This window comes from Rattus norvegicus, chromosome 9 (assembly GCF_021556685.1).
Source record: "Rattus norvegicus strain SHRSP/BbbUtx chromosome 9, alternate assembly SHRSP_T2T, whole genome shotgun sequence".
Taxonomy (NCBI): domain Eukaryota; kingdom Metazoa; phylum Chordata; class Mammalia; order Rodentia; family Muridae; genus Rattus; species Rattus norvegicus.
Window position 1 is genome coordinate 91,222,361 of NC_141542.1, and position 25,134 is coordinate 91,247,494.

A 25,134-nucleotide genomic window follows, 5' to 3' on the forward strand; every position below is an offset into this window, starting at 1 on the left:
TCAAGCATTCGCTCCGCCCCATACTAAGCCCAGCCCCTAACCCGGGCGGCCCCGCCCCTGTCGTGACTGTACTGTAATACACATGCGTACTCTCCACTTTACCAACTTTGGACCTCCCACCATTTTCCTCTCGCTCAGCCTGCTTGAGCATGCGCAGTTTTTGTCCTTCCAAGACTGCTGGCCTTTTCCCGCCCTTCTCTGGCCTTAGGAGGAAAGTCAGAGTTCACGTTTCTTAGGGGATATACTTGCGATGCCGGGGGGATACGAGGACCAGTAGTTTGCAGACGTCATTTTGATCCTGAACCTGAAGGTTCAAGGGACATACTTTGGGACTATTTGTTAGGCCGAGGTCCAGGAGGCGGGAAAGGGCTGTGTGGGCGGAGGGTCGGAGGTGAGAGGTCAAAGGGCTGCGAAGAGGGAGGAGCGAGCCGGAGACGGATGGCGGCTCTTCATCTTCGGCTGCAGAGCCACTAAAGCTGGGACGCGGGTCCGGCGCGTCCAGCGGAAGAAGTAGAGCGGCCCCCGCTCCCAACATGCACAGCCTGGCAACGGCAGCGGTGAGTGGTTGCGCCCGGATGTCCGTCTCAGCCCATTTTCTAGTTCCCAGATTTGGGCCCCAAGTCTAGCTGCTTCTGCCCCTAGTCCCAAGGTCCGGGAGTCTCCACACGCAGACCGTGGCGGAGCCGGACCCCGCTATCCCCTCAAGACCCCTCTCCTGGCCTGGCGCGCGGCCTCTTGCGTTCTTTTCCGGCGCCGAGGCCTGGTCCCGCGCCCCGCGCTGCCTCAGCAGGCCATTCATTGATTCTTTTGCGCTCGGCGTCAGTTTCTGGTTGCCGGTTGTGTGCTGGGCGTCGGTGGAGATGAGGATAATTCCACGGCCATTCGCTCTGGTCCCGTGATCCCATTTCTCCTCGCCTAGGCAGATCTCAGTGATTAGAAATAGGCTTCTAGCTCAAGCCACTTTGCATGAGGAAAGCCAAAGACTATCTGACTTAAGGTTCTCTGCATTTAAAGCCTTCCTCGCACCTCTCGTTTTATCCTTCCAAGAAAAGCGAATCATGTATTACACTTCCCTAAAGTCATACTATGACTTTCGGTTAAATTTAGAGAAATTAGACTCCTTGACCTACAATTCCTGTATGATATGGTCCTTAGTCACGTTTATGGGCTTGATTTTTGTCACTTGCTCCCTAAGCTCGGACCAAAATGTATATGAACTTTTCTGTTGCATATTCTCTACCTGGATTGTATTTCTTAGGACTCTGACTCCATACATGGACACAAGTCTACTTCAGAGTGACTTTATCCGACCATCTTCATAGTAGCTTGTAACCCCAATATTTTCTCATAAAGAGCACTGATCCCAGTTTTAGTTACGGGATTTTTTATTTATTTTTACTTGTGGGTTGTCTCCTGGAAGTCAGGGGTAGGTATTTGGTGAGTCGTGTTTACTTGTTTTCACCACCACTGGGACAGTTCCTACTACAAGGTAAGCACTCAAATATTGCTGACCTGAATAGGTACTCCCACAACCGGAAGCAGCATAGTTTAAGAACACTTGCCAGTTTCACTTTCACCAAAGGGAAATGCTATCAGGAAAACAATCTACTAGGATTACATTATGAGACAACATGACGTAATGACTAAATAAAACATGAAAAACTACCTTAACTTCAAGTATAAAATGAAATATTTAGGACAGTCGTGCTTGGAAGGCAGAAGGCAAGTAAATTTGTGAATTTTGAGGCCAGCCTGGTCTATATGGAGAGTTCCAGACCAGCGTGCTAGCATAGTGATATCCTGACCAAAAAGAAAAGATAAACATTCTCCAGAGTGTGGTGGCAGCACATCTGTAATAATAGCTCAAACAAACAGACCACAAGTTCAAGATCAGCCTGGCAATTTTTTTAAATCTCAGAAAACATCTTTTTAAAAGATGGTTGGAGGGGCTGGAGAGATGACTCAGCGGTTAAGAGCACTGACAGCTCTTCCAGAGGACCTGAGTTCAAATCCCAGCAACCACATAGTGGCACACAGCCATCTGTAATGGGATCTGATGTCCATGTATCTGAAGACAGCTACAGTGTGTACTTATAATAAATCTTAAAAAAAAAAAAAGATGGTTGGAGATAGTAATTATAGCAGAATATTTGATCTAGCATTTGTGACATTCTGGGTTCAGTCTCCAGAGACTCCTCCCAAAAGTGAACAATCTGATTGGCATGACATGTTTTTAATCCCAGCACACAGGGAAGCAGAGGCAGGCAGATCTCTGCATTCAATGGCAGCTTGGTCTATGGAGCATTTTAGACCCAGTCTCAAAGGGGAAAAAAAAGTAAGCAACCCAGCTAAGTGTATGTAAGCGAGACCTATACAGAAACATTGCTTTAGGAACGAGTGAGATGGCTCAGTGAGTAAAGGGACCTGTTGCCAAGCCTGAGGACCTGAGTTAAATCCCCAAAACTCACAAGACACACAGACTAATACACATAAAAAATATTAACATGCCACTTTATGATGTTTATTTCTTCTTTTCAAAGCAAGTGATATTTTATATCCTGTTTCTAACTGTTCAAGTTCTGTTTTTTTAAAGGTTTATTTATTTTATGTGTACACTGTCTCTGTCTTCAGACACAGCAGAAGAGAGCGTCAGATGCCATTACAGATGGTTGTCAGCCACCATATGGTTGCTGGGAATTGAACTCAGGACCTCTGGAAGAGCAGTCAGTGCTCTTAACCGCTGAGCCATCTCTCTAGCCCCCTTGTTCAAGTTCTTAATTAGGGGACTATAGTTTTCATAGGGGGAGGTGTGCGTTTATATAAGCACAAATAAAGAATATATGTAAGCCACATACGAATTTCCTTCATTGCACAGCCTGATTGATAACTGATGGCCAGCTGTGTTGTGTTTTTCTGTAGTGGTTTTGCAGTTCTTAGAGGAAACGCTGAGCAATCTCAGCACAGTAAGATTTGTACAAAGGAACACTGCAAGCTTTCTAATGCTGTGGACCAGGAGTTTCCAGACGCCACTGGGCAGCCTATGCTTTGTTTTCTAGTTGTTCCTATGATTATGTTAGTCATGAGAATCTAGTCTTTTAATCTCCATACCTTTTGTCAATATCTCAAGGTTTGCGTTACCCTTAGTTTTGACATTGGTCTGATTGGTGCCCAAATGAAATTCCTGGTCCTCTTTTTGTCCTCACTTTGCCAAGGTCTAGGAGCAGCCATGAAGGGAGGCAGATGGCAGTCAACTGACAGGCAACAACTGGACAGAAGCCCCTAGCTTCTTTTGTTCCTTCTTCCCCAGTTACACATATGATTTGAGAAGCAGCAAGTTGAAAGGTGGCGTTGGCAGTAAGGGAGTTCCTCAGAGTTGGATGGTGGATCTGAGCGTCTGAGCGCACATGCTTCAGTACCGGTCTCCTCTGCCCAGATGCTCGTTTTCCTTTGTGGTTTTGTTCTTTTGTTTTTTGTTTTTGTTTTTGTTTTTTTTTTCGTCTTTTGCCTTTTGTCTTTTTTTTTTTTTCCTGCCTAATGCATTATTTGAATAGCTGTTAAAACTGTGGCACAGTCAGCCAGCTACCACAATGGTATATGCCTTTGGTCCCAAACTTGATGATCAGGAGTCAGGAGCAGGCAGATCTCTTCACGTGCAAGGACAGCCAGGGCTACATAGACCCTGTTTCAAGAAGCAAAACAAACAAAAACCTGTGGTACACTACTTAAAAAGGTCTTATATAGTTCTTCAAACTACATGTACAGTGCCATACATAAATTTAAAAACATTTGTTACACTGCTTGACCCACATGGCAGCTCTGACAATTTCTTTTGCACTAGACATTCATTAGGATAATTGATAAGGGACAAGACTGAAGAATAAAAATTTGAGCCAATTTCTTTTTTTCTTTTTTTTTAATTTATTAATTTAATTTTTTAATTAATTTATTTATTATATGTAAGTACACTTTAGCTGTCTTCAGACACACAAGTAGAGGGCCTCAGATCCCATTACACATGGTCGTGAGCCACCATGTGGTTGCTGGGATTTGAACTCAGGACCTTTGGAAGAGCAGTCAGTGCTCTTAACCACTGAGCCATCTCTCCAGCCCTTGAGCCAATTTCTTCATCATCCCCTATGTACACAATCCAAACTGTTGTTATTTTGATCTGAGCAGAAAAAATACACAATTTGCTAGGAATTGAGAAGGAGTATTACATGCACAATTCCCACAATAACCTAAGTCTTTTGAGAAGATGCTTGGTTTTTTGCTTAATAATGAAAACTAGTGTATGTGTGTTTATGTGTGGGTGTACATGTCTGGAGACCAGAGGTCAACTTTGAGAGTTGTTCCTCTGGAGTGGTAGTGAAAATGGGGTCTCTGACCAGGATCTTGCAGGATTGACTAAGTTGGAGGGTCAGTACACGTCAGTAATCTGTCTGCTTCTACAGTATTGGGATTGCATGGGCAACCACAGCCAGCTTTTTAGGTGGATTCCAGGAATTAAACTCAGATTCCGTACTTTCATGGCAAACACATTACTGACTGAACCATCTCCCCAGCCCTAAAGTTAACTTATTTTTTTCACGTGTGTGTGTGTGTGTGTGTGTGTGTGTGTGTATGTGTGTGCGTTGCTGTCAATTGAGTTTAGGGCCCCATATATACTAGGCAAGTGACCTGCTGAGCGTGAAAACACACACACACACACACACACACACACACACACACACACACAGTGGGGGAGCAAGGAAATCATCCCTTTAGCACAAAAATTAGAAGTACTATTAAAGGACAATGAATGGAGGGTTTTATTTATTAAAGAGACAGTCACAAAAGATACTGAGGTAGTTGAGTTATAATAGAGTATGGTCCTGCCCTTATGAAATACATCCTAACATCATCATCAAAACAAAATTTGTTTTTTCCATTTTATACAAACAGAAAACAATGAAGGGTTATTTACAAAATTAATAAAGTGAACAAGGGGAGAAAGTTAACCAAGCAAGAGCTTAAAGCATAAGAACCTGAATTCAAGTCCCCAGTACTCACATAAAAAGCCAGCTGTGACTATATGTCTGTAAGCCCAGAGCTCCAACGTTACGGGCAGAAGAATCACTAGGGTTTGCTGATTACCAGCCTAGCATCAGGTTCAGTGAGAAACCTTTTTCTGTGTATACGTCAGCTCCACATATGTCTATTCCACAGCTGCACTCGTACTGTGTAAATAAGTAGCATGCTAATGAAAGGTGGATTGTGGGGGTTGGGGATTTAGCTCAGTGGTAGAGCGCTTGCCTAGCAAGCGCAAGGCCCTGAGTTCGGTCCCCAGCTCTGAAAAAAAAAAAGAAAAAAAAAATCTTCAGAAAGGTGGATTGTGACGATTGAGTTACCTGTTTTAATCTTAGTCTGAGTATTGAGGATGGTAATTAATAGTCTAAATTTCTCAGATGATTTTGTGATTGAATATGTATTAATAGTTGAACTCACTATGCAAATCCAACTGTTAATATACTATAATGTAACAGTAGTAAAGTTTTGTTTTGAAGAGGGAGTTTCTATCACATAGACTAAATGGGGATACTGAAAATTTAGATAAATTGAGCTCTGCCAAACATTCACTGTGTGACCTTAAACATGTTAATCTTTTATTAACCTGTTTCTTAGGATAAAGTGAATGAACCATATCGCCTAAAAGTAATTACTAGAAAGCACAGGCCTCATCTACAGCAGCAGAAAATATCTGGTTATCTAGACCAGATTATGGGCTTACTGAGTGAATAAGGCCCTGGAGAGCTTTTGGGGATAATAAAAGTAACCTATATCGTAATATGGTCATTGAGATATGTAAGTTCATCAAAATTCAGTTAAATATGAATTTAAAATGGGTGTGCTTTTATTGTATGTAAATTATACTTATATGAAGTTGATGTTTCTTACAACAGAACGAAATAATTTCTAAGATTCTTTTTTTTTTAAACTGCCTGAAGCTGGTAGTTAATACCCATGACAGAATTGAATGATTATCAATGCACATGAAATAAAAATAAATATTTGTTAAGAAAAAAAAAGAATGATTTATTATAGGCCAGGAAATTCTATAGATAGCTGAGCTGGATTTTGGGGTGGGGGTAAACTGGAATTTTTGGGAGGTGTTCAGTTTATTTCAGTTTGGGGCTCAATGTAGCCCTGGCTGTCCTGGAGCTTGTTATGTAGGCCAAGCTGGCCTTGAACTTGAACAAGATCCACCTGCCTCTGCCTCTGCCTCTGCCTCTGCCTCCTAAGGCCACCTTGCCTGTCTTAAACTGGGTCTTAAGCCACTTCAGGCTCCCTGTTTAGGATGTTTTCATTTATGGTTATATTTAATTACTTGGAAGTTAAGATAATTTATGGTTTTTTTGTTTTAATGTTTTAATTTATTTTTATTTTATGTACTTCAGGTTTTGACTTTATGTATGTCTATGTGAGGGTGTTGGATCCCCTGAAATAGGAGTTAAAAGTTGTGAGCTGACATGTGGGTGCTGGGAATTGAAACCATGTTGTCTGGAAGAGCTCTTAACTGCTCTAAAGTCAATGCTCTTAATGGCTGATCCATCTCTCTAGCCTATGTTTTTAATTTTTATTTTATTTACTTTGTTTGTGTGTATAAGTACCACTAATTTAATGTCCTGTCTGAGTTATATTGTCATGTAATGAATTATGTAAAAATGTTTTACAGAGTCTCACATGAAAATGTATATTAAGTGTTTTGTAATCTTGTTTATAACTAGAGAATTTCTCCTAACATCAGTGGCATTCTTGATACTAGATTTTCTTTTAGAATCTGTTGAACTAAACATGATGTTTGAAAGTTTTATTAATTATATGTCTAATGCACTATTAAAATGATTAAAATAATGTCATCTTCAGGCTCTATGCAGGTGGACATAACACCTATAACCCTAAAAAAGAAAGAATTTTTAAATCAGATCTGCTTTCCAGGCAGATAATAAGCAACATTAGCAAAGAGGTTAAGGGTCTGAGCTCTTGCTGGACAACCTGTGTTAAGGTTTTTTGTTTTAATACAGTCTTATCTGTAGGTAGCCTGGAACTTGCTGCATAGACAAGGCATCTCAAATTTGCAACAATCTACCTCCCTCTGCCTCCCGAGTTTTGAAATCATAGGCGAGCCTGGTTGCCATTTAAATTTTAAACAACTTCTCTATCATAATTTCCTCATCTATGAAATGAAGATCTGGGATCTGAAGAGATGATTCAGCACGTAAGAATTTATACTGACAGAGCTGAGGTTTGAGTCCTATTAAAACCCCACATCTGAGGGATACCTTCTTCTGACCTCTGCTATATGCATATACAGACTCACATACACATAAATAAAATAAGTTAAATATTTTTTTTCTTTTTTTTTTTTTCCGGAGCTGGGGACCAAACCCAGGGCCTTTAAATATTTTTTAATAATAAGAATAGGTGTTATTAAATAGTGCCTAACAGTAAGACTATATGGAGACTAGACAGATGGCTCAACAGTTAAGAGCAGTTGCTGCTTTTCCAGAGGACCGAGGTTCAATTCCTAACACTAACATAGCAACTTACAAAACATTTGTTAACTCTTGTTCCAGAAAATCTGACGCCCTTTTGGTTTCAAGCATTGCATATATGCGTTGCTTAGATCCATATGCAGGTATAATACCTGTCTTAGGGTTTTACGGCTGTGAACAACACCATGACCAAGGCAACCCATAAGGACAACATTTAATTGGGGCTGGCTTACAGGTTTAGAGGCTCAGTTCATTATCATTAAGGCAGGAGCATGACAGCATCCAAGCAGGCATGGTGCAGGCAGAGCTGAGCGTTCTGCCTCTTTATTTGAAGGCTGCTAGCAGAATATTCACTTCCAGGCAGATGAGGATCTTAAAGCCCACAACCACAGTGACATACCTACTCCAACAGGGCCACACTTTCTAATAGTGCCACTTCCAGAGCCAAGCATATACAAACCCATGACATTCCACTGCCTGGCCCCCATAGGCTTGCTGAAGCATATGAATCTATGGGGGCCATATCTAGCCATAGCATAATAAAAAACATTTAGTCCAACTTCCAAAGTCCCCATAGTCTATAGCAATCTCAACAATGTTAAAAGTCCAAAGTTCAAGGTCTCTTCTGAAATTCATTTAATCACTTAACCGTAAACTCCAAAACAAGACAGAAAACCAACATGGCAAACTCCAAACTCTGCATCTCCATGTCTAATGTCAAAGTGGTCTTTAGATCTCCAACTTCTTCATCTTTATTGAATGCAACAGACTTCTTTCTCCTGGGCTGGTTCCATTCCCCATTAGCAGCTTTCCTGGGCAGATAGCCCATGGCTCTAGCATCTCAAACATCTTGGGATCTCAAAGACAACTTCAGTGTTATGGCTTCTTGTTTCAATGTCCGGGATCCACATATGATCTTCTGGACTCCTCCATCACTACTTCACCTCTGCCTTCTGTAGCACTCTAAGCTCAGGTTGATCCACTCCACTGTTGCTGCTGTTCTTGGTGATCATCCCATGATACTGGTGTCTCCAATACACTGGGTTCTTCCACTGCAGCTAGGCTTCATCAGTAGCCTCTCATAGGCTCTCTTCATGGTGCCAAGCCTCAAATCCTTTGCATTGACTCCTTCAGTCCTGGCTGTCACCTACAACTGAGTCTGCACCTTCACCAATGGCCTTCCATGGCCTCTCACAATGCTGAGCCTCAGCTGCTCTTCATGACTCCTTCATGCCTTCAAAACCAGTACCACCTGGGTGACTCTTACACATTACCAAGTACAGCTGCAGCAGAGGGTACAACCTTGGCTAATCTTTGGAACACAGCTTCTTTGTGCTCTCAGAAAACACTTCCCAGAAGATTTCATCTCAGTGATGCTCATCTCTTTTTTTTTTTTTTTTTTTTTTTTCTCTCTCTCTCTCTCTCTCTTGGAGCTGGGGACCGAACCCAGGGCCTTGCGCTTGCTAGGCAAGCGCTCTACCACTGAGCTAAATCCCCAACCCCTCATCTCTTCTTAATCACCAATTCTTTCTTAGCTCCAGATAATCAGCATCGTTGTCCCAGTCGTCCCTTCTGTTCTGGACCTTTAAAGCCAGAGTCATAAAGCCAAAGGTGCCAAATTCTGCTGCTTGCAGGAGCTTGTTCTATTACATTGTCACTAGCTTTCTGTTTTCCAACTCCTTCACTGCCTAAGCTTGGCTGTCCTGGATCTTGCTCTATAGATTGACCTTGAACTATTGTGTACCTAACTCCTGGAATTAAAGGTGTGCCTGGATCTAAATTTAGCTGGGTAGAATTTTGCCACAAAGTCCCACTTCCTTAATTTGTTATCTTCTTGAAAACAGGATTTAGCTCTATTTTACTTCCTGGTACCCCTTTAATACTCAAACCATATATTTTATATTTTTCCTTTCTAAGTTTACTGTGCTTGTTCAAAAAGCTCTTCAGGAAACTTATCCAAAGAACAAAGTTTCTGCTAGGCATTTCTGAAACTTCGTTTATCGATGCAATGAATCTGAGTCTCTTCACCTTAGCCTCAGGCATGCTCTTCACACAAGGGCAAAAAGTAGCCACATTCTTCACCAAAGTACCACAGAAACAGTCTTTATACCACATACTAAAATTCTCCTCTGAATCCTCTTGGGCCAGGTTAGCACAGTTCAAATTACTCCCAGCAAGAAAGTCTTCCATATTCCTACTAGGATGGCCCATTAAGCCCCATTTAAAGTATTTCACTGCTTTCCAAATCAAAGTACCAAAATCCACATTCTTTCAAACATAATATTCCATTCTAAAGATGTACCACACTGGGGGGAGGATGGGGAGGGGAACGCCCATATAGAAGGGGAGGGGGAGGAGTTAGGGGGATGTTGGCCCGGAAACTGGGAAAGGGAATAACAATCGAAATGTAAATAAGAAATACTCAAGTTAATAAAGATAAAAAAAAGATGTACCACACTATACTTACACCATCTCTTATTGATAGCTGTTTGTTAGTTCTTTTACTTTCACAATAGTAAGCATCCTAGTATATTTTTCAGTACAGCCCAAGTACACCTATAATATAACCTCCTAAACATGGGCTCGGTAATGGTCAAACAGGTTGAGTCACTTCGCATCAAATATATGTGTTTAATGAGGCTCCTATAATTTACAAATATACATGTTTATAAAGCACTACTAAAGGATAAGACTTGATTAAGTTGTACTAAGTTGACATTTGTTTTCTTGTTTTCCCCTAAAGCCTGTGCCTACTGCACTGGCCCAGGTGGACAGAGAGAAGATCTATCAGTGGATCAATGAACTGTCCAGTCCTGAAACAAGGGAAAATGCTTTGCTGGAGCTGAGCAAGAAGCGAGAGTCTGTCCCTGACCTTGCGCCCATGCTGTGGCATTCATTCGGTACTATTGCAGCACTTTTACAGGTGGGTCTGTAGCCACAGTAGGAATTCAGTCATGTCTGCCACACTGGGTTTTTTGTTTTTTTTTTTTTTTTTTTTTTTTTGGTTCTTTTTTTCGGAGCTGGGGACCGAACCCAGGACCTTGTGCTTCCTAGGTAAGCGCTCTACCACTGAGCTAAATCCCCAGCCCCCCACTGGGGTTTTTCTATTCTTGTGCTCAAATGATTTTTGAAGACTTGAGAATGGTTGTTTGAATATTAACATTTGTAGGATCCTATTTTTAAGAAGTCAGAGGTATTTGTTAAATGCATTTGGGGGTTCTCCCTAGGAGATTGAATTTAGTTGATCTGAGAGGCAGACCTTAAATGTGTGTTTAACAGGTGAAATCTAAGAGCTACATTGAGAAATGGCTTTTAGAAATACATTGGGGTAGATCTGTTATAGCTGGGAAGGATATAGAAATAGTATGAGAACCGTAGATAATGGTCTAAGGGAGAAAATTGTTGAGATTAAGGTGTGGTAGCTATAGGATTAAAGATGTGTTTGTGTGTGCATTAAAGAATAAATAGATGCATCTGGTAAGGTGGTTCATTTACCTGCTGCCAAGCCAGACAATTTGAGTTTAATCTCTGGGTACAAGGAGAGATATGAATCTAAAGTTTCTCCTCAAATTATTAATAATCTTTCAAGTTTGTTTGGTAAATTCATATTGCTATTCCTAACACATGTAGCCAAGAATCTATTAGTGTTATGAAAGGATTTGCAGCTAAAATAAACAGAACTATATTCAACATGGGTCTCATTATAAAGTAGAATGCAAGGGGGGTGGATGGGGAGGGGAATACCCTTATAGAAGAAGGGGAAAGGGAGGGGACTGGGGGCTTATCCAGGAAACCATGAAAGGGAATAACATTTGAAATGTAAATTAAAAAATATCCAATAAAAGAAAGCTTTTGAATAGGAAAAAAAATGAAGTAGAATGCAACTTCTTAAAATTACAAAAATAAGGGTCCCTCAATTGGCTATAGGTTCTGGAGAGATGGTTCAATGCAATGGTAAAAAACACTGGCTACTCTTCCACAAGTCCTGGACTTTGATTCCCAGCGCCTACATTGTGGTTTACAACCAACTTTAACTCTAGTTCCTAGGAATCTGATACCCTCTCTCTGGTCACAGACACACATGCAGGCAAAACACCAACATACATGAAGACTAACTGCAAAGTGTAGGGGGAGTATGGGAGACCCAGTATTCCTAGAGACACATAGGAAAAGGTCTTGCCTATTTAGTTTAGCACGCTCGTAATGGAAAAATAATTTCATTTCTGCAGGAATTAAAGATACTTTGCTGTGACACTGGTAATTTGTGATTAATTGCTGTCTGGGATTCTTTGCATTTTTCAGGAAATTGTAAATATTTATCCATCTATCAACCCTCCAACCTTGACAGCACACCAATCTAACAGGGTTTGCAATGCTCTAGCATTGCTACAGTGTGTGGCCTCACACCCAGAGACCAGGTAAATGCTTTGTGAGCGTGTTGGTAAATTAATGGGGGTGGGTGAGTATTTTATAGGAACTTATATATCTTTGCTAAATGATCAGAGAAAGAAGACACAATGTAATGTATGGATTTCAGTCTTCAGAACTTTTTTTTTTTTTTTTTTTTTTTTTACTCATTCATGGCAATGACTTTTTTTACAGTTTTTAGTGTGTTGGATATTTTTAATATACTTTCTATATGTCTCTTGGCTTTTTTTGTTTGTAATGTTTTATCAGTTGGCTTTGGAGTTGGTAGGTATTAGTGGGGAAGGTTGCTTGATTTCTTTTGTTTTCTTTTTCTTTTTGGGGGGGGGGGGTGTTTGAGACAGGGTTCTCTGTGAAGCCCTGGCTGTCATGTATCTTACTCTGTAGACCAGGCTGGCTTTGAACTCACAGAGATACTCCTGCCGCTGCTGCGGCCCCACCCCCTACCCCAACACTGTCTTTGGCCTTAAACTGTTAATCCTTCCACCTCTGTCTCCTGCCTGCTGGGATTATAGGCATGTACCACCATGCATACCCACCTTTTTCTTGTTTTTCTGACTGTTGACATTAAGTCTGATAGCTGTTTTTAGTTTCTGGTTACAGATTTGAATTAAATATGACATGTTTTAAAATGAAGCAAAATACAATTCCATACCTTTAACAACATAGAACAGTTTGCTAATTTAGTGATTTGCTATGTTCTGAGAGGAAAGATTTTGCTTAACTACCTTAAAGAATATTTTCTGTCAGTGATTTAACCCCAAATATAAAACTAGAGCTTTAATCCTCCCATGGTTGTCTATCTTTTTTTTTTTTTTTTTTTTTGGTTCTTTTTTTTCGGAGCTGGGGACCGAACCCAGGGCCTTGCGCTTCCTAGCCCATGGTTCTCTATACTTAGAATTCCAGTGCTCAGGAGGCTAAGATGGGAGGCCCTGTCCCAAAAAAACAAAATTAAGTGATTATTTTATGTTTACTTAAATCAGTCATCTTATGGCAGCAAAGTTTTAAAGAACAAAGGTTATATCACAGGAAAGATAATATATGATAGGTACATGGGCACTTCTCTTTTCTAAATCATGGTAGGCACTGGGTCACAATTGTTTCATGGTACATATAATAGGAACTCGGTAAATATTTTTAAGCACTCTTTCTCACAAAATTCACATTTGTGAAAATTTTTTCTAAAGCTTTTTTGTTTATGTTTGTTTGAAACAAGGTGTCACTATATAGCTCTGGCTGTCTGGGGACCCTAGCTTGTCTCAAATTCACTAATATCCACCCGCCTGTGCTTCCCCAGAGCTGGGATTAAAGGTGTGTACCATTACACCTTTCTTAAGTCCTTCTTAGTTTAGAATTCCAGGCAGCCTCTGTGATATAAATGGGAATTGACATGCAAGGTAAAACTTTTTTGCTATATTGTCATATGTGAAAAGGTAGAGAAAATCCTGTTTAAGAATCTGCTTTGAGACCAATGAGATGGGTCATCGAGTAAAGAAGCTTGCCTCTAGGGCTGGAGAGATGGCTCAGCGGTTAAGAGCACCCGACTGCTCTTCCAGAGGTCATGAGTTCAATTCCCAGGGACCACATGGTGGCTCACAACCATCTGTAAAGAGATCCGATGCCCTCTTCTGGTGTATCTGAAGACAGCTACAGTGTACTTATATATAATAAATAAATAAATCTTTAAAAAAAAGAAGAAGAAGAAGAGGAGGAGGAGGAGGAAGAGGAAGAAGAGGAGGAGGAGGAGGAAGAGGAGGAAGAGGAGGAGGAGGAGGAGGAGGAGGAGGAGGAGGAGGAGAAGAAGCAGCAGCAGCAGCAGCAGCTTGCCTCTAAACTTGACAGCCTGAGTTCCATCCCCAGGACTCAGATGGAGGAAGAAGAAATGGGCATGACTGCACCACTCCTACCAACACACACACACACACACACATTCTGCTGCAGCTTCTAATTGCCTTCTTTTTGTCTAGTTTCCCTATAAAGTCTGGGTGTTTATTTAGTACTGACCTGTCAAACTTCAAAAAGCTGCTAAGAAATTTATCTTAGATGGGCATAGTGGCACAGACTTATAATTCCACCACTGGGAAGGCAGAGGCAGGCAGATTACTGCAAATTCAAGGCAGTCTGGGCTACTTAATGTAGTGAGACTTTCCCAGTCTCATAATCCAAGAAGAGAATAGTTATGTGCACTTAAAAGAAGTACATAAATAATAATAACTTTCTATATTAGTTGCCTGACAACTACAAGTTGAAACGCTTTCAAGATATTTGGTTTGCCTAACAAAAAAGTAAAAGTGTCTTTAAGCACAGCAAAGTAGCTGGACATTGTTGGATCTGACTGTAATCTCATCACTTGGGAAGTCACTATCAGCTACATAGTAAGTTTAAAGCCACTGATATCTTGTTTTAAAATAAGCTTTTAACTGACTTTGTCTATGAAATCAGTATTCACTTATAAATTAAGTAAGAAGTTTATAGAAAAATGACCTCCTTTGTGTGTATGTGTACGTGCATGTGTACTCAAGGACATACACATTTGCCCAGCTGCCACTCCTGTCTGGGTGCTTGCAGAACCTGGAAGATCCTCCTGCAGTTAGAAAGTGCCAGAGGAGGGGCTGGGGATTTAGCTCAGTGGTAGAACGCTTACCTAGGAAACGCAAGGCCCTGGGTTTGGTCCCCAGCTCCGAAAAAAAAAAAAAAAAAAAAGAACCAAAAAAAAAAAGAAAGTGCCAGAGGCAGAGGTAAACTGTGGGAAAATAGATATGAGAATTGAACTCAGGTCCCGGCAAATTAATCTCTTAATCACCAAGAGCCATCTTTTCAGCCTCCTGAAGAATCTCTTTAGCACTAAAATAGCTTTCGCCCATTTTTTTTTTTTTTTTTTTTTTTTTTGGAGACAGAGTCTCTAGGCTAGTCCCAGATTCATGATCATGATTCTCCTGTTGCAGGCAGGCCCATGAGTGCTAGGTTTATGTGTAGATGTTTAGCAACACATTGCCTTAGCATTTATGGCTTGACTTTTGGGATTTTGTTTGTTTGGTTGTCTTTTTGGGGTTTTTTTGGGGGGGGGGTTGGGGGGATGGGTTTTTAGATTACTTTTTTTTTTTTTTTTTTTTTTTTTTTCGGAGCTGGGGACCGAACCCAGGGCCTTGTGCTTGTTAGGCAAGCGCTCTACCACTGAGCTAAATCCCCAACCCCTTTAGATTACTTTTGAGTTATCAGTTTTTAAGGCATTTAGTGCAGATTAAAAGTAAATTGTACTGTTTATTCATTCTAACTTGGGTTGCTGTTCTACATTGATACTTTGTGCTGAGTCTTTATGGTGTTCAGTGAGGGCAAGAAGGTGCCCTTCTCAGCAGTGTAGACATGGCTGGCTTCTGTGGCTGGATGCTAAGTAGCCGTCAACATCTCTCACTTCTGACAGATAATATCTCCAAATATCAACACGTCTCCTAGGGGACAGTTATACATTAACAGCGTTGGTCAACTAAAAGCCAGGGAGGTTCTTCCTAAAGATTCCTCACCCTGGCAATCTCACATATTGTCTCAGACTTAGACATCAGTTCTGGATCGTGACTGTGGTTGTTTTTTCTTTCAGGTCAGCTTTTCTTGCAGCACACATCCCACTCTTTTTGTACCCCTTTTTGCACACAGTCAGCAAAACTCGTCCCTTTGAATATCTTCGGCTCACCAGCCTTGGAGTTATTGGTAAGTTATTTTTTTTGTTTTTGTTTGTTTTCTTGAGACGTGGTCTTATGTATCCCTGGTTGGCCTCAGGCTTACTATGTAGTTGAGGGTACCTTTGAATTTTAAATTTTTTTTTTTTTTTTCGGAGCTAGGGACCGAACCCAGGGCCTTGCACTTCCTAGGCAAGAGCTCTACCACTGAGCTAAATCCCCAACCCGAATTTTTAAATTCTTTTATCCTTTAACCTCCCCTCCAAAGTGCTGGGATTACAAGCATACTTCATCATACTTGATATGTTTTTTTTTTTTTTTTTTTTTAAAGATTTATTTTATTTATTATATATAAGTACACTGTAGCTGTCTCCAGATACACCAGAAGGGGGCATCAGATCTCTTTACAGATGGTTGTGAGCCACCATGTGGTTGCTGGGAATTGAACTCATGACCTCTGGAAGAGCAGTCGGGTGCTCTTAACCGCTGAGCCATCTCTCCAGCCCTTGATATGGTTTTTAATGTGAAGCTGGGGGTCAAACCCAGAGTTTTATGCATTCTAGGCAAGCACGCTACCAACTGAATGGCATTGATATCCTATTAAGTTACCAGGGATATTTTGTAAGCCTGAAATTCTTACTGATAATAGTGGTCTAAGTTGTGTGTTTGGTTCACTTCTTATAGCTTGTTCATTTTTTGTCTTTGACCTCATCTGTTTGCTAGTTGTCTTTGACCTCATCTGTTTGCTAGTAAGTGCTTAGAAACTTAGCAAGCATCATTCTTAATATTGTTAGCAAAGCTGTGAGAATCAGAAATCACGATCTGACTTTAGCTTCAAATTATACAGAGTATCATTCTGGCAAGAACTTAATTCAATAAAATTTTTTTCTGTTTTAAAGCTTGTTGTTTTTTTATTCATAAAGCGCCTACATGGATTTCTCTCTGTCTCTCTCTCTCCCGCTCCCTCACCTTCGCCCAAACCCCCTTCTCTCTGTCTTGTAATTCTTTGTAGCTCAGATTGGACCTGAATTCAACAATATCTTCTTGCCTTAGCCTTCCCAATGCTGGGATCACACTCATGACTCACTACATCTGACTTTTTTGCTTTTTTTTTTTTTTTTTTTTTTGGTTCTTTTTTTCGGAGCTGGGGACCGAACCCAGGGCCTTGCGCTTCCTAGGTAAGCGCTCTACCACTGAGCTAAATCCCCAGCCCCTGCTTTTTTTTTTAAACGGATACGAAATGGATTCCCTGACACAGAAACGGCAGTCTATGTCCTATTACTTGCTTTTGATGAACAATATGGAGTAAATATAATAAATCCTTTTTTAAAAATAACTTTGCTTGTCCTTATTTTCTTTAGGGGCCTTGGTTAAAACAGATGAGCAAGAAGTAATCAACTTTTTATTGACAACAGAAATCATCCCTTTGTGTTTGCGCATCATGGAATCTGGAAGTGAACTGTCTAAAACGGTATGTGCTTTAAGTGAGAGTCACCATCGTTTTGGCTCTGGAGCTGCTGCTTTGTGGCTCTAGAACCCTTTTGTGCCTCTTCAGGTTTTTCACCTTCAAAATGTTTACTTTATTTGTAAGTACATTTATTTGTGTGGGTGTGACTGCTATGCCCTCCTGTGGAGATAAAGACAACTTTGGGGAGTTGACTCTCACTTGAGCTGGTGCACGGGCTTTTGGGCACTTCTGTCTCTGCTTCCCATTTCACTATAGGAGTGCTGGGACTACAGGTGCAAGCCACCACATCTGGCTTTTTATGTGGGCTCTGGGGGTCAAACTTGGGTCATCAGGCTTACACAGTATCTTAGGTAAGGTTTCCGTTGCTGTAATAATGATAATGATTAAAAGTAACTTGGGTTGAAAGAGTTTGTTTCATCTTACAGCGTGTAGTCCAGGGAAGTCAGAGCATGAAGTCAAGGCAAGAACTGATGCAGAGGCCATAGAGGAGTGCTGCTGACTTGCTCCACAGAGCTTGCTCAGCTTTCTTAAAACACCCAAGACCACCAGCCTCTGTACATATAGTGTACATAAACTCATTCTCTTTCAAATTTGGAACAATCCTTCTGTCTCAGACTCCAGAGAACTGGGAGTTCTGGAACTTGCAACACAGAACCAGGCTTGTATTTAATTTTTTTGTGCAACAATTAAAACAGTTTGACCATAGTAGTCACATGTTGAAATAAAGGTCCTCAGTTGAGGCTGTTATGATGTAATAACCTGGGAAATAATTTTAAAATACAGTTGTGAGCCTGGAGAGAAGGTTCAGTGGTTAACTCCTATTTTTCCAGAAGACCCAAGTTCAATCCCCATCACCTGTGTAGTGGCTCACAACCACCTATAACTCCAGTTTCAGGGGATCCAGTGCCCCCCCCTTCCTTCCCAGCATTGCTTGCACATGGTGTACAGACATAGATGAAGGCAAATCACCTGTACATATAAAAGTAGACAAATCTTTTAAAATATGAGTCTGGAAAAAAATGGCTTAGTAGTTAAGAACACTTGCTGCATAATCATGGCAACTGGAGTTCATATTTCAGTGTCCATGTATCAGATGTAGCAAGCTACATCCTATGCACACCTATACCCCAGCTCTGAGCAGATAGAGATAGGAGGATGCTAGGGGTAGCTGGCTTCCAGACTACAGAGAACCACAAACCCCAGGTTCGGGTAGAGTCCCCGCCTGGAAGTAGTAGGCAAAAAGTGATAGAGAAGAGCATCTGACATCCTCTGGCTTCTGCACAGACCTGCAGCATTACAGCACACATACTCAGGCAGGCAGACAGACAGACAGACACCTTTAATAAATGTTGATGTCTAACTCTAATCCTAGACCTACTATGAATGTTTTTCCAGGGTGGTAAAGTTTAGTTGGATAGGTGGGTTAGTTGATTGGCTGGTTGTTTGTGTTTTTATTTGTATGTGCACATATTAAAGTGTACATGTGAAGAGTTGAAGACAGTCTGTGGGAGTTGTATCTCCTTCTAGCATGTGACCTTGTTTATTGAACTTGGGTTTTCAAGGGCAAGTGTCCTTACCCATGGGGCCATCTCACTAAGGTGACTGGTTGGTTGATTTAAGCCCTGCTAAGTAAATATAAAATGTAACTATTTAGGAACCAAGCATTATCCACTAAACTCGACATAAGCCTGCTGTATGACTCCACAGTCTCACACTAGGTATGTTCTCAAGAGAAGAGCTCTTATGTATGTCAAAATACATACTAGAATGTTTATAACATTTCTGTTTTTAAAGATTGAAAAGTTGTTGGGCTGGAGAGATGGCTCAGTGGTTAAGAGCACTGACTATTTTTCCAGAGATCCTGAGTTCAATTCCCAGCAACCACATGGTGGCTCACAACCATCTGAAATGGGATCTGATGCCCTCTTCTGGTGTATCTGAAGACAGCTACAGTGTACTCATATAAATAAATCTTTTTTTAAAAAAGGAAAAAAAGAAAAGTTGTTTGGTCATAAATAACTGCATTAAAAAAGTATGATCTGATGGTTCTAATTGTATTAAGCAAAGAAACCAGCCTGTGAATTTTTACTGTTACTCCACCTAGGTGAAGCTCAAAAACAAGTAAAAGGGCTAGAGAGATGGACCAGTGGATCCATATTAACTGGGAAAAGATACAAGGCAATGCCAAAATTGAGTTGCTGGAAATATTCTGTGTTTTAAGCTGCTGTGGTGTACAAAAACGGAATACAGACTGAAAGCTCACCAAGTAATACTCTATTAGTGAATTTGTTCTTTGCTGTGGTTTGGTTTAGTTGCCTATTGCTGTCATGACAAATTAGCAGAACTAAGTGATGTCTTAATTTATAAATTTTATTCTCAGTTCTAGAAGCCACAAGTCAGTTTTAATAAGCTAAAATCAAGCCAGGTAGAACAGGGCCCAGGTTCCTCTAGAGGCATAAAGGGGTGTCTTTTTACATGCCATTTCACTTCTACAGTTATGTTCTTTGTGTTCTGTTGACGTGGTTCCCTTCTGCAATCAGTCAAGCATGTTCACATCGGATTCTCTTGTAGTCCTTTCTTTGTGGTTAAATTTCCATCTCTTTTAGAATGTTAGTGAGTCTCAGGACTTATGTGGGTAATCTCTCTGGCTCAAGACCCCTAATCATGTCTATAAAGACCCTTTTGTACATATGAGACAGCACTCTTGGGTTTGATTAGATTTAGCCATCTTGAGAATATATTATTTGTCCTGTTGTACCTCATATATACAGTGAGGTATATGCTTTGTTATACCTCAGTGGAACAATAACAACAGCTCTTCTGATGTCACCAAAGAAAGGTAATCATGGGGTTGGGGATTTAGCTCAGTGGTAGAGCGCTTGCCTAGCAAGTGCAAGGCCCTGGGTTCAGTCCCCAGCTCTGGGGAAAAAAAAAAAAAAGAAAGAAAGGTAATCATTATCCTAATTGTCTGCTATTATGACTCCGGCCTGTAATTCCAACACATAGGAGGCTGAGGCAAGGGCATTTCTGTGAGTTTGAGGCTAGCTAGCCATGGTTACAGAGTAAGACCCTGTCTCAAACCTTTTTCCCAAAATAACGATCGTCTGATGTAAAATAGGAGCTTTGGGCAGGGCAGGAAGGGGGCAGTTGAGCCTGTTCTAAGTTGGTTTGATATTCACTGTGCAGCCAAGACTGGCCTCAAATTTTGTGCGATCCTCCTGGTAATTATCTAGGGCTTTCCCTTTTATATAAAATGAGAATAACGGTATGTACTTTGTGGACTCAGTAGGAAAACCAAAGCCTATAAGTAGCCTTAGGAAAAAAACCTGACATAGTTACTGCTCAGTACGATAATATTTGTTCTGATTGTATGATGCTTGATAAAGTTATGCAAAATGTACAGGGGACTCCGCTTGCTGTATACTTTGAGTGCTGAGTGTGCCTAGGTGTTTGAGTGGTGGTCCCTTAAATGACGAATCTGAGCAGCTCTTCACCTTCTTTGTTTTACTCCAGGTTGCCACATTCATCCTCCAGAAGATCCTCTTAGATGACACTGGTCTGGCTTATATATGTCAGACATATGAGCGTTTTTCCCATGTTGCCATGATCTTGGTGAGTTCTTTCCTTTACTCTCTTTGCAGTTTATTTTGATCACAAAGCTTAGTCATCTTGTAACTGGTCAAAAACTTAGTCTTCTAACTAGAAATAACTGTTCTGGCCAGGTATGGTGATATATGCCTGTCATTCCAATATCTATAAGGCAGAGGGAGGCAAAAGGATGAATGTGGACTTGAAGCAGCAGCGTGGGTTTCTCACCAGCCAACTGAAGAAGTAGTGTCCTATCCCCAAAATACTAGCTGGAGTGATAGTATATGTCTTTAGTCCCAGAACTCTAGAGGCAGAGGCAGGCAGATCTCTGTGAGTTCAAGTCCAACCTGATCTATGTAGGGAGTGCTTAACTGGCCAAGGCCACATATAGAGACCCTGTCTCAAAAAGGAAAAAAAATCTCAAGAACTTTAAAATGATTCTTAGATGATCTGATTTCTGGTGTCAGTTCAAATTATTTTGTGACTTTCCCCCACATTTTTTTTTTTTTTTTTTTTTTTTTGGGTAAAACAGGGTAAAATGGTCCTGCAGCTATCCAAAGAACCATCTGCCCGTCTGCTGAAGCATGTAGTAAGATGTTACCTTCGACTCTCAGATAATCCCAGGTAAAGATTTAACAGGATTCACAAGATTTGGGAGAAATAGTCTCATGAATGGATTCTAATGTTACGGCTCAGACCCTCTGTCTTGAGTATTAGAACCCATATAACTTTAGTTTACCTAAGAAAAACTTAAGTTCCTGTTAAAATCTAAAATTCTGACTTTAAAGTGCACTAGTGGGCTGGAGAGATGGTTCAGTGGTTAAGAGCCCTGACTGCTCTTCCAGAGGTCCTGAGTTCAAATCCCAGCAACCACATGGTGGCTCACAACCATCTGTAATAAGATCCGATGCCATCTTCTGGTTTCTGAAGACAGTGACAGTGTACTCACATCCATAAAATAAATTAAACTTTGTTTAAAGTGCACTAGTTAGATCTTCCTGTTGTAACTCTGTTCTACCCTGAAATTCCCAAAAGCCCAAGCAATTTCAAGGGAGGCTAGTGCGGTTTGGGCTTTCTATGGCTACTCCAAGTACTCAGAGTACACTTTAAGGTCTCTGCAAAGTCCTGTAGCCTAGAGGCTTTTTTAGCTTGCAGTTCTCTGCTTCCTGTAAACTATGGAGCTCATTACTTTTTCTTGGTAGGTTCAAGAACTCTGCCACAGTCGTGTACTTTGTAGATAGATGTAATGCACTTCAGAAATGTTTGACCTTTTCTCCTGTTAATACATAATTTATGATGAAATCTACATGTTCAGATTCTGCTAAGCCACATAATGGAGTGCTTTCTGAGTTCCTAAGAATCAAGTGGCTTGACTAATGTGAACTGGTCTGTAACCACTGGAGTTATTTGAGCCCTAGCTATTCTTTGATCATTTTGTCCTTTTTTTTTATACCCCCCCACCAGTTTGCAATATACTTATTAGAAATTAACCTGTTTGAGTCTAAGAGCTGAAACTGTGTAGAACAGCTCTGTATAGAGTTGGTATTTGCTTATTTTAGGCTTCTAGATTAAAAACTGCTACCATAGTTTTTACTATTTTTTATTAAGGTTTCAGATACAAAGTTGAAACATTTCTGTAAAACCATAACTGGTGTTAGTGTAAAATTAAAATCGGTTTATCATACAAATAAGGTCATATCTGCTGTTAGTATACAATTTTTTAAATAATTTCATTTCTCAAACTATATCTAATGGTATTTCGACAATATTTATCAATAAATCAGAACAAAGTTTGGAGTGAAATGAACTATTGCATCATATTATTCCATTTTGCTTTTGCGTGAAATTCTGCATTGGGGTGTGGTGAAAATATTTGTGGACTACATAGCACCTACTTTAAGGAATTCTAATGGTTTCTTGGTATAGCTTGATAGCTATAGATTCCTAGGAAGTTGCATGTTTATATCTAAGAAAGGGGGTCTTCCCAGCCCCCAAATGTGGGCTTATTTGTTGTCTTTCTGGTTGGTTTGTTTGTTTCTGATGTAGGGCACGTGAAGCACTCAGACAGTGCCTCCCTGACCAGCTGAAGGACACAACCTTTGCCCAGGTGCTAAAAGATGACACCACCACCAAACGCTGGCTTGCACAACTGGTGAAGAACCTGCAGGAGGGCCAAGTCACCGATCCCCGGGGAATTCCCCTGCCCCCTCAGTGATCCTCGACATTCCCTCTCACTACTCCCCTACGTTGGGGAGTAAGGGTGGAACCTATGAGGAAAACAGCTCAGGTTTTATTGCCGACTGGGAATAGACAACCTCAATGCTGAACTGTACTGGAGAAAAGGGGCAAGGTACCCCACTGAGGTGTGTGGGCTGACTGGAGGTCCTGGATCCCCCTACTGCTCCCAGGAATTGGGCTCCTGACAGCAGTCTGCTACCACAGCCCCAGGAGGGTGTCAACACCAGCAAATGCTGTATTTGCAGCATGCCCAAGATGACCCTGCTCCCCAACCTCTGCCTAGCCACTGGTAGAGAGAGGAGAGGTGGTAATCACAGTAACACTGTAGGCATGGAGAGCACCTGGGACCAAACCATGTGGCTTTTTTTTAAAAAAAAAAAAACAAAAAACAAAAAACTTTGCCTTCCTGGACGACTCAAGGTGTGTCTCTTAATTCTCTCTCACACAGTATTTGTTTACTTTGGATTTTTGTTTTTAATCTCAAAAGAGAGAGATGTGTTTAATGGACACAAGCTGTAGTTTTCAGCAAAACTTTGTCAGTTGGCACTGTTTACACGTCTCTTAGCTGCATAAGCTCAATAAAAGTTGGTCTGGGCATTGCATCCCCTCGGGCAGACCGATGGCGCTATCAGGCTGTTGGGTGGAATGGGAGGCAGGGGAAGAGGAAAGCAAAGCCAAGCAAAAACACTACCAACCATTCCCCTCTGCCCCTGTTGTTTCCCTCGCAAGCCTGGCTGCTGTGAGGACATTCACTTTGGCTCTGGCTTCGGCTGCTAGCCCACCCAAATCTCAGCGCTTGCCCCTTTCCTACCACTTAGACTTAAAGCAGGCGTCTTAATTTACCCAGCCTTCCTTAGAGAGTTGTACTGGGGTGGAGGGAGGCAGTTCTTCAGGTTCAAGTCTTCACAGGTAGTTTCCAGGTATCTTCTCAAATGGAACAAGCACCTAGATCCAAATGGGGCCCTGACCCCGTTCTTCTCGTGTGGGTTTCAGTAGTGCCATCTCCTCATGATTATACTTGAAGCAGTATTAGCTGAATGAGTTTTTTCAGAGTTAAACAGCTGCACTCTGCTGTCTCAGTCCCCTCTCCCTTTAACACTTTCTTTGGTCTATGGAAACTACAGGGCTACCACTGGAATGTTTTTTACTTGTTGATAGTGTCAGAGTTCCCTTTCCATCTCCATGGGCTTGACTTAACCTGTTACTGTAAACTGCCTTTCTGAGATCCTTCCACTGTCAACCTTTGTTTTCTCATCCTCATCCCAAAGATGGGGTTATTAATCCAACTCTAGAGAGAGCCCAAATCTTCAGCCCATGTCTCACACACTTGAAGGTATCTTTATTAAATTTGAAGAGACTATAAAGGGACAGATGCTCATAGAAACCTTTGCAGAGGCAGTTGTGCCAAACCAAGGGCTCTTTAAGCTGACTTTCACACAGGGAGCCAGCCTTGTTTGTTGGCTTCTGTCTTCAGAGACAAGAAAGTGCTAATTAAGTAACCTAGATTTAGGGAGGGTAGAATAAGCATTTATTCCCCTGCCTTCCAAATTGAAGAGGAGACCATGGCCTCAAGGCTGAAGAAGGAAAGTCTTAGAAAGCAAAGAACAGCATTGCCTGATAAACGTCTCGACTCACTCTGCAACTGTGATCTGGAAAGTTCACTAGGGTACCCTGATTTTTGAAATCCGCCTTCCTGATGAGCTGAAGTCTCTCATTCCGCCTCACTGGGGAAGCAGCTGAGACTTGGAGCCTTGCTCCCTGGGACATTGTCTCCATCTTTCGGTGCACTGGCCATGTTACTGTGCCAATAGTGTCTTAATTCATGTCCCATCTGTCCTCAGCTGGCCTTGGACCTACATAGGAGTTGAATGAGGAGGAGTGCAACGGGTCTTAATTCCTGTGGTTGGTCCTGATGTTATATGTACTATATAAAGAGGCTCCTCCCTTTATTTTGTGTTTTCCATCCCTCACCCTCAACAGGATTAAAATAAAACATGCTCTGGTTTTTTAAAAAAAAAATTTTTTTCTTTTAATTGGAGAGTTTATTCTGCCAACATAGAAATATCTAGGCACTTTAATCTGGTGATCATTGTTAGGCCTGCCTCTACCCTGTCTGCTTACACACAACAGACATCACTGCTAAGAGGACAATGATGGTTCCTTTGCTGGATAGATTTTTAGGTGGCTAAAAGGCTACAGCTGACTGTGA

General features: G+C 41.2%; 2 protein-coding genes across 6 annotated transcripts in view; one reads left to right on the top strand and one right to left on the bottom strand.

Annotated features, from left to right (window-relative positions):
* Positions 1-25,134, bottom strand: part of Usp37 (ubiquitin specific peptidase 37) — a 100,005-nt gene that overhangs the window by 65,430 nt on the left and 9,441 nt on the right. The window lies entirely within an intron of this gene.
* On the top strand, positions 117-24,944 carry Cnot9 (CCR4-NOT transcription complex subunit 9). Its single transcript, NM_001009357.1, is given in 8 exon segments — positions 117-557; positions 10,276-10,455; positions 11,835-11,950; positions 15,553-15,662; positions 16,993-17,102; positions 20,613-20,711; positions 21,220-21,311; positions 22,734-24,944. Coding segments are annotated over 8 exon segments (900 nt in total). The 5' UTR covers positions 117-533; the 3' UTR covers positions 22,903-24,944.